General features: G+C 42.6%; 1 protein-coding gene across 1 annotated transcript; it reads left to right on the top strand.

Annotated features, from left to right (window-relative positions):
* The first annotated feature begins 11,980 nt into the window (after nt 1-11,980).
* Nucleotides 11,981-13,237, top strand: rprma (reprimo, TP53 dependent G2 arrest mediator candidate a). Its single transcript, XM_073044688.1, has one exon. It carries the CDS (start codon nt 12,206-12,208, stop codon nt 12,533-12,535), a length of 330 nt encoding a protein of 109 aa, XP_072900789.1. The 5' UTR covers nt 11,981-12,205; the 3' UTR covers nt 12,536-13,237.
* The last annotated feature ends 695 nt before the right edge of the window (nt 13,238-13,932 follow it).

Here is a 13,932-nt window from a genome sequence, read left to right as displayed (position 1 = left end):
GGTCCGGTCCGAAGTCCGCATTCCGGTTCATGGTCTGGTCCGCAGACTCCAGACTCCGGGTCCTCCAGCTTTCCCTTGTTTCAGTTGGACTTAACCATAAGCACCTGATGCTCATCTTGGGGCTGGGAATATAAGTGGCCCTGGGATTGAGTGTGGTTGGGAGGTGTCTTGTCAAGATTCCCTGGGAGCAAATGGCTGGTGGAAGGCTAGAATGGCCACTTGCCATCTTTAGGCTGTGTTGAAGAACCATTGCTTCTTGGAGCTTTGCTGTCCCTAGTCGGGGCTGTCATTGCGGTATGGATTCAGCTGCTTCCTGGGCCAGCTGGGTAGCCGACAGCCACTCTGAGCTAGGTAGGGATCTGGTTGTTTCTGTGGCCACCCTAGGGTGCTGGCCGTAACTGTGACTCGGAGCAACCCCGATGCAGAGATGGAACTGTCTGTCGTTCTTTGGTATTTGTCTCTTCCTGTCGTTGCCCTGTGGGGTAAGTCAGGCTGTTCTGCTGTTACCTGACAGATGGACCTGCCCCACCTTGGTGTGGAGCGAAAGTTGAATCCGAGCTTGTTGAAGGAGAAGTCCCGGCTCTATGTTGATGTACGGTTCCTAGTCTGCCTCCAAGCTCCAGCCTCAGGACCCCAGCCTCCAGCTCCAAGAACTCAGAACTCGTCATGTCTTCGCCTGGTTTGGGGTCCAAGCCCAAGTCAAGACCCAGGTTCTGGGTCCTGGTACAGTCTCGGGCTCAGAGTTCACGCTCGGGCTCCTTGTTCCCAGTCCCTCGTCCTGGTCCTGCTTCCCTAGCTTAGTCTGCGACCTGTCCCGTCCTGTTCCTAGTACTTCAGTGTCTGGGTAACTGCATTTGGGTCCATTCCCAACGCCCCCCCCCCATGACAAACTCTGCCCAAACTCAATGAGAGATATTCTCTTTGTTTATCCATCCTCCTCCAGTTCCTCTACAACTTAAAACTAACTTGCTTTCTCTCAGACAGACAGACATACTTTATTGATCCTGAGGGAAATTGGGTTTCGTTACAGCTGCACCAACCAAGAATAGTGAAGAAATAAAGCAATATAAAACCATAAATAATTAAATAATAAGAAGTTAATTATGCCAAGTGGAAATAAGTCCAGGACCAGCCTATTGGCTCAGGGTGTCTGACACTCCGAGGGAGGAGTTGTAAAGTTTGATGGCCACAGGTAGGAATGACTTCCTATGACGCTCAGTGTTACATCTCAGTGGAATGAGTCTCTGGCTGAATGTACTCCTGTGCCTAACCAGTACATTATGGAGTGGATGGGAGTCATTGTCCAAGATGGCATGCAACTTGGACAGCATCCTCTTTTCAGCCACCACCGTCAGAGACTCCTTACCAGTTCAGATAAGGATCTCTAATCTGAAGCATCAGTTGCTCTTTCAAACATTAGCTTTATTTGTCTCATGTACATCAAAATATCGAAACATACAGTTAAGCACGTTGTTTTCAGGTCATCAACCAATACAGTCCAAAAATGTGTTGGGGCAACTCCCTTGTGTTGCTGTGCTCCTGGCACCAACTTTAAAATACTACAACTCATTACCCCTAATTTAAAATTCAAAGTAAATTTATTATCAAAGTACATATATTTCACCATATACCTCCCTGAAATTCATTTTCTTGCAGGATTACTCAATAAATCCAATAACCAGAATAAAATGAAAGGCTGCACCAACTGGGCATGCAACCAATGAGCAAAATACAAAAACTGTGGAAATAAAAAAAGAAAGAAATATTTATTTATTCCTTTACGGGATGTGGGCATCGCTGGCTAAGCCAGCATTTATTGCCCTTCCCTAGTTGCCCTTGAGAAGGTGGTAATGAACTGCCTTAATAATAATAAGAAGAAATTGGCAATAAATATCGAAAACATGAGATGAAGAGTACTTCAAAATGTGTTCATAGGTTGTGGGAACATTTCAGTGATGGAGCAAGTGAAATTGAATGAATAATACCCTTTGGTTCAAGAGCCTGATGGTTGAGGGGTAATAACTGTTCCTGAACCTGGTGGTGCGAGTACTGAAGCTTCTTTATTTGCTTCCTGATGGCAGCAGTGAGAAGAGAGCATGACCTGGGTACTGGGGGGACGCTGATTATGGATGCTGTTTCCCTGGAACAACACTCAATGGTGCTCATTGGTGGGGAGGGCTTTACTGTGATGGACTTGGCTGTATCCACTACTTCTTGTGGGTTTTCTGTTCAAGGGCATTAATGTTTCCATGCCAGGCTGTGAAATAGCCAGTCAATGTACTCTCTACTATGCATCTCTAGAAGTTTGACGAAGTTTTAGATGGCATGCTGAAACTTCGCAAACTCCTAAGGAAATAGACACTGTGTGATTTCTTCATAATTACACTTACGTGCTGGACCCAGGACAGGTCCTCTGAAATAATAACACCCAGGAGCTTAAAGTTGCTGATCCGCTCCACTTTTGATCCCCCGATGAGGACTGGCTCATGGACCTCTGCTTTCCTCCTCCTGAAGTCAGTAATCAGCCCCTTGTTCTTGGTGACATTGAGTAAGATGTTACTATTGTGGCACTACTCAGCCAAATTTTCAATCTCCCTTCTATATGCAGATTTGTCACCACATGTGATTTGGCCTACAATAGCGTTGTCATCACCAAACTTGAGTATGGTATCACTTAGCCACACAGTCATAAGTGTAAAGTGAGTAGAGAAGGGGGATAAGCACACCGTCCTGTGTTGCTTCTGTGCTGTTGGAGATCGAGGAGGAGATGTTGTTGTCAATCCAAGCTGACTGGTATCGGCAAGTGAGGAAATTGAGGATTCAATTGCACAAGGAGATATTGAGGGCAAGGTCTTGAAGCTTATTGATTAGGTTTCAGGGGAAGATAATACTGAATGCCGAGCTACAGTCGATAAAGAGCACTCTGATGTATGCATCTCTGCCATCCTGATATTACAGGGCTGAGTGAAGAGCAAACGAGATGGCATTTGTTGTTAGGCAAACTAGAGCAGATTCAAGTCACTTTCCAGGCAGAAGTTGATGTGTTTCATCACCAACTTCTGAAAGTACGTCATCACTGTGGATGTAAGTGTCACTGGACGATAGTCAGTGAGGTAGGTTATCATGTCCTTCTTAGGCACCAGCACTCCTGCATCTTTTGCAGTCTGGGAGGAAACTGGAACACCTGAAGAAAATCCATGCGGTAACAGAGAGAGTGTGCAAACTCCCTACAGTCAGCGGCAGGAATTGAATCCCGATTGCTGATTGTTGATGCTGTAAAGCATTACACTAACCACTACGTGTTCATCACAGAAATTAGCCTGGCTTCTGAACTATGTCTATGCACACTTCTTGCTGCCTCAGTAAAGCAGCCAGCATAAAGACCCCACCCAACCCAGGCATTCTATTTTCTCCCCTTTCTCATCAAGCAGAAAGGCAGAAAGCACATACTCCAGACTGAAGGACAGTTTCTACTCCACTGTTATAAGACTATTAAACAATGTCCTGGTATGATAAAATGGTCTCTTGACTTCACAGTCTATGTTATGAAATTTACCTGTACTTTCTCTGTAGTTGTTACACTTTATTCTACATTTGTTTTGTTCTACCTCAATGCAATGTGTAATGATCAGATCTGATAAACAGTATGCAAGACAAGTTTTCACTGTCTCATGGTACATGTGACAAAATTAGCCAATTCCAATTCATGATTTGGCCAGTAGGCGGAGTAATAGATTTGTAAATCCACAGAATCATGCATCTTCCTTCTTCAGAAGCAGACAGTCTGGATCAGGAGTGACTTGCTTCCTTCTGGCTTTCTGAGGTAAATAGTGGAATTTTCCACACATGGGTCTGGGCTGGTGGGCAGGTTGTGGGGTGATGCGCTCTTGTCGCTGTTTATACTTGGCTTCTGTGTGTTCATTATGCAAGGACCTGAGGTTTTCTTTTCTTTTTCCAATATTTTTATTAAATTTCACATACACAAATACAGAATTCATAAGGATACTTATTATAAATCAAAATAAGGTAGCACAAAATGCACTATATATAAATCACACTGATACAATCACAGTATCTCATATTGATGATCAGTCAAATAAAATAAATTGAATGATGAAATACAATAGTATGGTTAATTATATTATTAAAAAAATCTACACCCCCCTCCCTCCCAAGACAAAGCTGGTTGGTTAAAAAAACAAGAAAGAAAAAAAAGAGTACTTTACCATATAGTGTTTTATAATAGTAGCCCAGATCTATATTTTAATAACAATTCCAAGATTTTTAAAATAGTTCAGAAAGGATCCCCATAACGTTTGAAAATCTTGGTTAGAATCAGAAATCGAACAACAAATCTTCTCTAAATTTAAACATGACAGAACACCACAGAACCATTGAGCATGCTGTTTATACTTGGCTTCTGTGTGCTCATTATGCAACGACCTAAGTTTTTCAATACCATCCCAATTGCTCCTTCTCCACTTTGCAGAGTCATGAACCAGGAATTCCCAAAGATCAATGAGGCTGTTGTGTCCTTCTGCATTGATTTCTATTATTGCAACCAGAGGTGAAAGACACAGTAGATTCTGTAGATGCTGGAGATCTTCAGCAACATACACAAAATGATGGAGGAACCCAGCTAGTCAGGAAATATTTCCCACTTAGAGATGTTGCCTGACTTGCTGAGTTCCTCCAGCATTTTATGTGAGCTGAATCAGTAGTTCTCCCCACTGACTGCAAAATCTCACCTTGGATTCCATTCAGCCAAACCGACTGAGTAGAGCACAATCAGAGGCAACAGTGCAGGCAGCATTGTGCTGGATAACCAATCAGAAGACTGAAGGACTTCAGTTGCTGGCAAAGTGCAAAGTAAAAAGCAATAAATATATTCATAGATTAGTCGTTCTACAGTAAATGAAACAAAAATTGGAACACTGAATGAGAATAAAAAGACTTGCAGAATCTGGAAATCTAAACTAAAAGCAGAAAATGCTGGGAGAGCGCAGCATGTCAGGTCACATCTGTGAGAAAGGAGAAAGTCAACATTTCAGCCCATTAGAACAGAAAAATTGTAAGTTACATCAAATTAGGAAAATAGTTGAAATATCAATTATGAAAAAATACAATGACATATCACTCGCTTCAGCTTCCAGACTTGGTTTAGCAACACCTTAGTGAACAGCAGGTATACAATGGTAACAAAACCACAACTGCTGGAAACATCAAATCAAAACAATATTAGAAATGCTCAGCAGATTGGAGACAGATACTGTCAGCTTACACAGAAGTGAGCGTAAATTATGTCAATTTGTTATCATTATAATTGTAGACTCCAGGCAAATGTGTCAGTTTTGGACCCACATTTGTCAAACTAGAACAATAGACAAGTGAATATTTCTGAAGGTCTGTGATGATTAGAGTGATGCTTACAGAGTAGGGAAAATTTGTGTCAGAATACATTCTGACAAGATAAACTGCATCCATGGTATTTCTTTCCTGCGGGGATCTTCGAATATTTCCCTAATTTAATGTGTTTTTTTTGTTACTTTCCTCATCCCAGCTTTTTCTGTTGTTCACATTGTGTTTAATGCCTATACTTATTAGATTTTCTTTATTGGGTCTTCTATTGTCTTATGGTAACAATATCAATCAAGGCTGATTGACCATCCCTGTAAACAACCTAAGCATTTTTTTCTGTTATTCTATATATTTTCTCATGCATACTTTTCCCATTTCTGTTTTGCTATGTTCTGCCTTATTCTATGTGTGTAATAGATCCTCATTTTGATATCTCATCCACATCTGAAGTTGTAACATTTCTCTCTAATTAATTAACCTGTACTGTGAGCTCCCTGATTCTTATCCTCATTTCCTCCAAGTGGACAGTCATCATTATGACTGCCTGTTGCGCCACTGGCATTTAGGGTAGCAATGAAGGTTCTCTATCTCTGCCTGTCCTAGGCCATCTTCTCTATTGTGCTTCAGGTATGGTTCAGGGTCATCATTTCTGCCTTTAGGGTGCCAAGTGTCTATGGTCTCCCGCATTTCCTCCACCCTTCAGGGATCCAATGAAGTGCTTTCTTGATGATGGAGTTGGCCTCTCTTCTCATCACATGCCTTATCCATCTCCAGCATTTCCTCATGATAATTGTGGCCATGTCCTTTTGATTCCACTGAAGGAGTCGGGCATGGTTGGAGATCTTTCTGGGCCAGAAAGTACAGAGGAACTTCTGGAAGCTCATGGTGTGGAATGACGACAGCTTGGCAAGGTCATTCTCTGTCATAATTCCAAATGTTCTATTGACTAATGGACCAGGCACACAACATTTATCCTATACCACTTTTATACTGCATACCTGCAGATCCTCTGTATAGACAGCAACTTGTACGACATAGTTATAGACAGTCATGGAATTCCAATCCTTGAGGGAAGAATTTAAATGCTTGCAATGTCTGGATGAAATTACCAGCATTTTCAAATACTTTAATCTATCCCATGTGTCTTGAGTGCAAAAGCCGTTTCTTTCTTAGTGATAGGGCTATGTTTGGGCTTTTGCCATTCATATACGATGAGGCACTACTTAGCAAAAGGGGTAACAGTTAGAGCAATATTGCAGTGGCTGCTAGACATCCAGCTCCACCAGCTTTTGGGTCCTTAAATGAGTATGCGATATCACAGGAATGTCGAAGTGCACTCTTATTAGCAAAACATAACGCTATCTACAAAAACTACAGCAAACTGCATCATCTATGAGGACAAAATAAAAATTAAGACAATTGGTGGCTGTGTTTCATCTCGTACTGATGGACGCATTTAGTCTTTCTTTAACTATAACTGCAGATTTGCACATAATATTTACGGATAATTTTGAATCTCAACTACTTTATAAGGCCAAAGAAGTTATATTATGTGTGGCATAATCGGCTCAAAGGAACCCAGTCAATCCAAATAATTTACAAGGATTAAGGAAGCAAGCCTGAGGAAGGCCTACAGATAGACAGACATTAATAGCTGAGAATGGTGGAGCAGGGTTTCATTTTTGTGCAACCTGGCAGAGCATCAACATACACATCACTTAACTCTTTTGTATAGGTCACTGCCCTTTTTCCAGAAGCGGCCTTCAGTAGCCCCTTTGTTAGACGCTGACCTGATAAGTGACGAAGGGTAGGTGGGTACACACCAAGAGCCTATTGCCAACGTTCATGGACCAGAAGCTCTAATGTCTTCCCTTCTCTTTCCAGTGAGTTTGAAACTATTATCAAGAATTAAAGAGGCCTCAAAGTTAGAGGAGTTTAGATATTCAGTTTCTTCATGTCATCAGTGCATATTTGCCTAGAAGCAGGTAAGGCAATCTGTCAGTGTGTATTGACAAATGAATAAACCGAAGTGTGGAGGAACAACAGATTGTCACTTTGCAATAAGAAACAAGAACACCCCCAGCCAAATTATTCTCTAAATACAAGGATCTGTGCTAATTCGGAGTCCGCTTCGAACGAGCAGGGTCCACGGAAAACCCGTGCCAGTCAAAATTAAACAGAAAGTACAAGGGCTTAACACTCTAGAACAATAAACAGATAGGATGCAAGGCCAGCAGGGCTCATTCACAATTATCCCAAAAGTATTAGTTGATTAGTAAAGTGAAATTTACGTATTAGATCTTATTGAAGCCATCTGATGCAATGCTGTTACTTTTCAATTCATCTCCAGGCTGTGTGTCTCCAGCCAGCTCCTTATTTCAATTAGGCATCCGAGAGCTTTAAAATTACAATTTTTTTTGCATTGCAATTTTAGAAGTCAATCAGAAGATAATTTTGTTAGACAAATTTCCCAGAACATTAGCAATGACGAACTTTCTTTTTTAAGCATGACACTACTTGTGTGTTTTAACTGCTCAGAAGTGTAGCAAACTATTCCACACCCTTGCCTGAATATTGACCCCAGCAAATTCATTTTGTCAGGGCCACATCAATACAGATGATGGCTTCCAAATGCTGCTCCTTCACTAAGTAGTCATTGGGAGGGAAGTGAAAGCAGGCTGAAGTGCTATGTGTTCAGCAGCACAGATTAAGGTTAAAAATGTCATTATGTTCATACATGTTGATTCTCTGGCCATTCTGAGCTGACTTTCTCTCCATCCCATTGCCAAAAATAAATTGCATGGTTGGTCCTTGCGTGCAAGATGAGGAACAAAAGGAAGTAAACAGCCAAAGAAGTGCATGAACTATTCTCAACATCGGACACTTCATTCCTGGATAAAAACACATTATTATCAGTGCTGAAAACCTGGAATAACAGCAGAAAATGCAGGGCCTAACATCTGTGGTTGGCAAAATGTTGGAATCGATAATTAAGGAAACAGTAACAGGGCATTTGGATAAACATAGCTTAATAGGACAAAGTCAGCATGGCTTTACAAAAGGGAAGTCATGTTTGACAAATTTGTTGGAGTTCTTTGAGGACATAACATATAGGGTAGATAAAGGGGAACCAGTGGATGTGGTGTATTTGGACTTCCAAAAGGCATTTGACAAGGTGCCACACCAAAGATTATTACTTAAAGTAAAAAATCATGGGATTGGGGATAATATTCTGGCATGGGTGGAGGATTGGCTTTCTAACAGAAAACAGAGAGTTGGGATAAATGGTTTATTCTCAGACTGGCAGTTGGTGACTAGTGGTGTTCCGCAGGGGTCAGTGTTGGGACCCCAACTCTTTACAATCTATATTAATGATTTGGAGAAAGGGACTAAGTGCAACGTATCGAAGTTTGCTAATGACACAAAGATGGGAGGGAGTGTAATGAGTGCAGAGGACATTGAAACCCTGCAGGGGGACATAGATAGGCTGAGTGATTGGGCAGACATTTGGCAGATGAAATATAATACTGACAAGTGTGAGGTCTTGCACTTTGGCAGGAAAAATAATAGAGCAAGTTATTATCTAAATGGAGAGAAACTGGAAAGTGCTTCTGTGCAAAGGGATCTGGGGGTCCTGGTGCAGGAAACACAAAAAGTTAGTATGCAATGCAGCAGGTGGTCAAGAAGGCCAATGGAATGCTGGCTTTTATTGCTAGGGGGATGGAGTATAAGAACAGGGAGGTCTTACTGCAGTTGTACCGGGTATTGGTGAGACCACACCTGGAGTACTGCGTGCAGTTCTGATAGATAGATAGATAGATAGATAGATACTTTATTCATCCCCATGGGGAAATTCAACTTTTTTTCCAATGTCCCATACACTTGTTGTAGCAAAACTAATTACATACAATACTTAACTCAGTAAAAAATATGATATGCATCTAAATCACTATCTCAAAAAGCATTAATAATAGCTTTTAAAAAGTTCTTAAGTCCTGGTGGTAGAATTGGAAAGCCTAATGGCATTGGGGAGTATTGACCTCTTCATCCTGTCTGAGGAGCATTGCATCGATAGTAACCTGTCGCTGAAACTGCTTCTCTGTCTCTGGATGGTGCTATGTAGAGGATGTTCAGAGTTATCCATAATTGACCGTAGCCTACTCAGCGCCCTTCGCTCAGCTACCGATGTTAAACTCTCCAGTACTTTGCCCACGACAGAGCCCGCCTTCCTTACCAGCTTATTAAGACGTGAGGCGTCCCTCTTCTTAATGCTTCCTCCCCAACACGCTACCACAAAGAAGAGGGCGCTCTCCACAACTGACCTATAGAACATCTTCAGCATCTCACTACAGACATTGAATGACGCCAACCTTCTTAGGAAGTACAGTCGACTCTGTGCCTTCCTGCACAAGGCATCTGTGTTGGCAGTCCAGTCTAGCTTCTCATCTAACTGTACTCCCAGATACTTGTAGGTCTTAACCTGCTCCACACATTCTCCATTAATGATCACTGGCTCCATATGAGGCCTAGATCTCCTAAAGTCCACCACCATCTCCTTGGTCTTGGTGATATTGAGACGCAGGTAGTTTGAGTTGCACCATATCACAAAGTCCTGTATCAGTTTCCTATACTCCTCCTCCTGTCCATTCCTGACACATCCCACTATGGCCGTGTCATCAGCGAAATTCTGCACATGGCAGGACTCCGAGTTATATTGGAAGTCTGATGTGTACAGGGTGAACAGGACCGGAGAGAGTACGGTTCCCTGCGGCACCCCTGTGCTGCTGACCACCGTGTCAGACCTACAGTCTCCCAACCGCACATACTGAGGTCTATCTGTCAAGTAGTCCACTATCCAATCCACCATGTGAGAGTCTACTCCCATCTCCGTTAGTTTGTGCCTTAAGATCTTGGGCTGGATGGTGTTCTGGTGTCCATATTTAAGAAAGGACATACTGGCTCTCGAGGCAGTGCAGAGAAAGTTCACTAGGTTAATTCCGGGGATGGGTGGGTTGATGTATGATGAGAGGTTGAGTAGATTGGGACTCTACTCATTGGAGTTCCGAAGAATGAGAGGCGATCTTACTGAGACATATAAGATTGTGAAGGGGCTTGATCGGGTGGATGCGGGGAGAATGTTCCCAATGATGGGTGAAACTAGGACTAGGGGGCATAATCTTAAAATAAGGGGATGCCGTTCCAGGACTGAGATGCGGAGAAATTTCTTCACTCAGAGGGTAGTGGGGCTGTGGAATTTACTGCCCCAGAGAGCTGTGGAAGCTACTACACTCAATAAATTCAAAACGGAGATAGACATTTTCCTGGATAAAAATGGCATTAGGGGATACGGTGAACGAGCAGGTAAGTGGACATGAGGCTAGGTTTAGATCAGCCATGTGATCTCCTGGACCAGTTTTCGATAGCCTGGATGGGTCGGAGAGGAATTTTCCAGATTTTTTCTCCTCAATTGGCAACTCGTTTTTTTTTCCCCAGGTGATCACATGGGTTTGGGCAGGATGAATAATAAAATAAAATGGGCGGCATGGTGCCCTGTTGGTTGGCATTGTTGCCTTGTGGGATTCGGTGAAAACTGGAGTTAAGATTGGATCAGCCATGATCTTGTTGAATGGCGGAGCAGGCTTGAGGGGCCGATTGGCCTACTCCTGCTCCTATCTCTTATGTTCTTATGGCTCACACCAACAGGTTCACAAATAGTTATTATCCCTCATTCACCGGGCTCTTGAGCCAAAAGGTTCACTCGACTTCACTTCATCATTGAATTGTTCCCACAACCCATGGACTCACTTTCAAGGACTCTTCATCTCATGTTCTCCATGTTTATTGCTTATTCATTAGTATTATTTATTTCTTTTTGAATTTGCACAGTTTGTGTCTTTTGCACACTGGACGAACGCCAAAGTTAGTGCAGTCTTTCATTGATTCTATAATGGTGATAATTCTACGATGAATTTATAGAGTATGAATCTCAGGTACTTTTAGCTTTTGAACAATAAACTTTGTGTTCAGCCAAGTGTCTATGTATGGAGCAACTGATCTGACATTTTAGGTGAAGGGCCTATCATCAGAGATGGGTGATGCTAGTGTCCCAACTGTTTTCAACCAAACGTAGGCCTGAATATTACCTCATAACACAGCATGGACATTGCATATTATTAATATCACCATGGAACCAAAGAGCATTTCCAGCTTTAAGCGGCTGGGGGTTCAGTTTAATAAAAGGCAATAATTGGATATATTGTCATTTCAATTTTCTCTCCAGTTAACATTGCCTCCCCTAGATTGTTTTCTTAATTAGGAAACTGCTCTGCAAGAGTCTTCACTTGTTTTGCAATTCGAAAGCTACAGCTGACTGGTTTCACAATTACTCCCGTCATTCTCATTATTAAGGACAGATTCTAAAAGCTTTAAAACTGAAATATGGCACAATCCTCCTGACTTGTTCCGGTACCAATTCCCGACGTCTTTTCCACCTCCTCCCCGTTCCCTAGGTTCAGCAGATCTCTCCAACCAAGATAGGGGCGTTCTCTTATTTGACGATACTGCTGGAGACAGATTCCCTCCTCGTTCTAAAAAAATGGTTTCATCCGGAACAGGTATAATAACCGGAGCAAAGCGAACGACGTTTTCACTGCCTTACTTGGGATGTGCAAACATCGAAGTGCAGAACTCGGCGCGCTATCTGAGTGAAAACCGATCTCTGCGGGCGAGCAGTCAGGAGTCCGGGGGAATTGGCACTTGGGGCATTTGGACTGAGTGAACATTCGTGAATGCCGCTCGCTGAAGCCACCTGTTCCGTTTCAAGTTGGGGTGCGAGAAGTTGGCGGCAATGAATTCGACGCTGGTGAATCAAACTGCCAGTCTTCTGTACTCTAACCGCACCGATTCACTGGACTCGATCCTTAGGTGCTGCAGTGGGAACTACTCCTCGGTGGTGACCGACGAGGGCTTCGTACTGACCGCTCCCGACGAGAGAAACCTTTACATCATGAGAATTGTCCAGATCGCAGTGATGTGTGTCCTATCTCTCACTGTCGTTTTCGGGATATTTTTTCTTGGCTGTAATTTGCTGATCAAATCGGAAGGTATGATTAACTTTCTAGTCAAGGACAGGAGACCCTCCAAAGAGGTAGAAGCTATAATTGTCGGTCCATATTAACAGCGGCCACCAAGACAAAAATGATGACAGCGTTTCAGATTCCAGATAACACCTTTGCCATGAACCCCGGTAGACATCAGCCCAGAGGAATCAAGGGACTTTTGTGCAGATCAGTATTTCAAGCACAAAAAGAGGAAACCAAGCACTTGGGAAGTGTCAGGCTGACAGCGGACTTTGCTCAGAAACGTAACGGCGATACGTTGGATCTTCTGGCACTGAACCAGGCACTGACTATATACCCTGACTGAAGCCGTTTGCCAATTCCTTTCCATGGCCAAAGTAGAAAGATAAAGAATGTATAGGTATCATTGCACAAGTCAAAAAGAGTGGTTCAAAACTTGCTAAGAGAAGGACTTTCCTGACTACTGAGTTGTAAATATAATCGCCTTCTTTATTGCGCTCTGATATTTTTGTAAAGTAGTTATCCTTTTATCGGAAATGTCCAGTACGTCTTGACGTCCGTCGCTTACAATTTTACTACAAAACATTTCAATCCTTCCTTTTGGCAAAACTGTTTAAATGTCAAATACGTTTTTAATGTTAATTGTATAAATTGCGATTTAATAGATTCTCTATTTCAGAATGGCGGGTTGTCATTACGGTCCACTGAGCCTTTAACGTATAATCGCACGGGTAACAAACGTGTTATAAGAAGTCCACGGAGTTTTGTATTGCAAAATATTATTAAAATATATACATTTATCTTGGGGATTGATATTTCTCTGAATAGCGAGTAAAAAGTTAGCTTTAGAGGATTTTGCGATGAGGAGTTTATCGCGAATTGATTTAGAAAGTTATGTCAGCTGCTGCAAAGGAGAGACGTAACTATCAGTGCTCCCTAGAGGGATACAGATCGCTCGCTGATCCCTGAAGCCTTTCTCCAGCACTCTGAAGAAAATCCGTCTGTATTAACCCGTTAAAATTGATTCAAGGCTCGACAGCGAAATTGAGCAATTGAGTGAGAATTCCTGGGATTTAACCCCCTGTGGATTTACACCAGCTTTCTAGAAATCGGGTGAAACTGTAATTCTGAAGAGGGGGACGAGTTAGCAATAATCCTTCGCCCTGGGAACTGTGAATAAACAAACGAGTATGGTAGCTGTGGGGGACGCTGCCACCCGTAAAACAGGACCCTCGATAATCTCCCTCATTGGACGGAAAGTCAATGAAGAACCGGGATCTCTGAGAAAAGCACTTTCTTCCGCAGCTGTTGCTTCGCCTTGTGCTGCGCACCGCTGACGATTTTTGTTGTCTTCCCCGCGGAAAGGGAGGAGTGGAGGGGAAGGGGGAGAGAAGGGAGATCTGACAGCAGAGACCTCGACCTCTAAAGCCCATTAACAATATCTGAGCTATTAATTTGAAAAGTACATTCAATAGTTTGAATGTAAAAATGCACA

This window comes from Hemitrygon akajei, chromosome 5, assembly GCF_048418815.1.
Source record: "Hemitrygon akajei chromosome 5, sHemAka1.3, whole genome shotgun sequence".
Classification (NCBI taxonomy): domain Eukaryota; kingdom Metazoa; phylum Chordata; class Chondrichthyes; order Myliobatiformes; family Dasyatidae; genus Hemitrygon; species Hemitrygon akajei.
The sequence above is the reverse complement of the archived record's forward strand: the minus strand, read 5'-3'. Positions and strand labels throughout refer to the sequence as shown.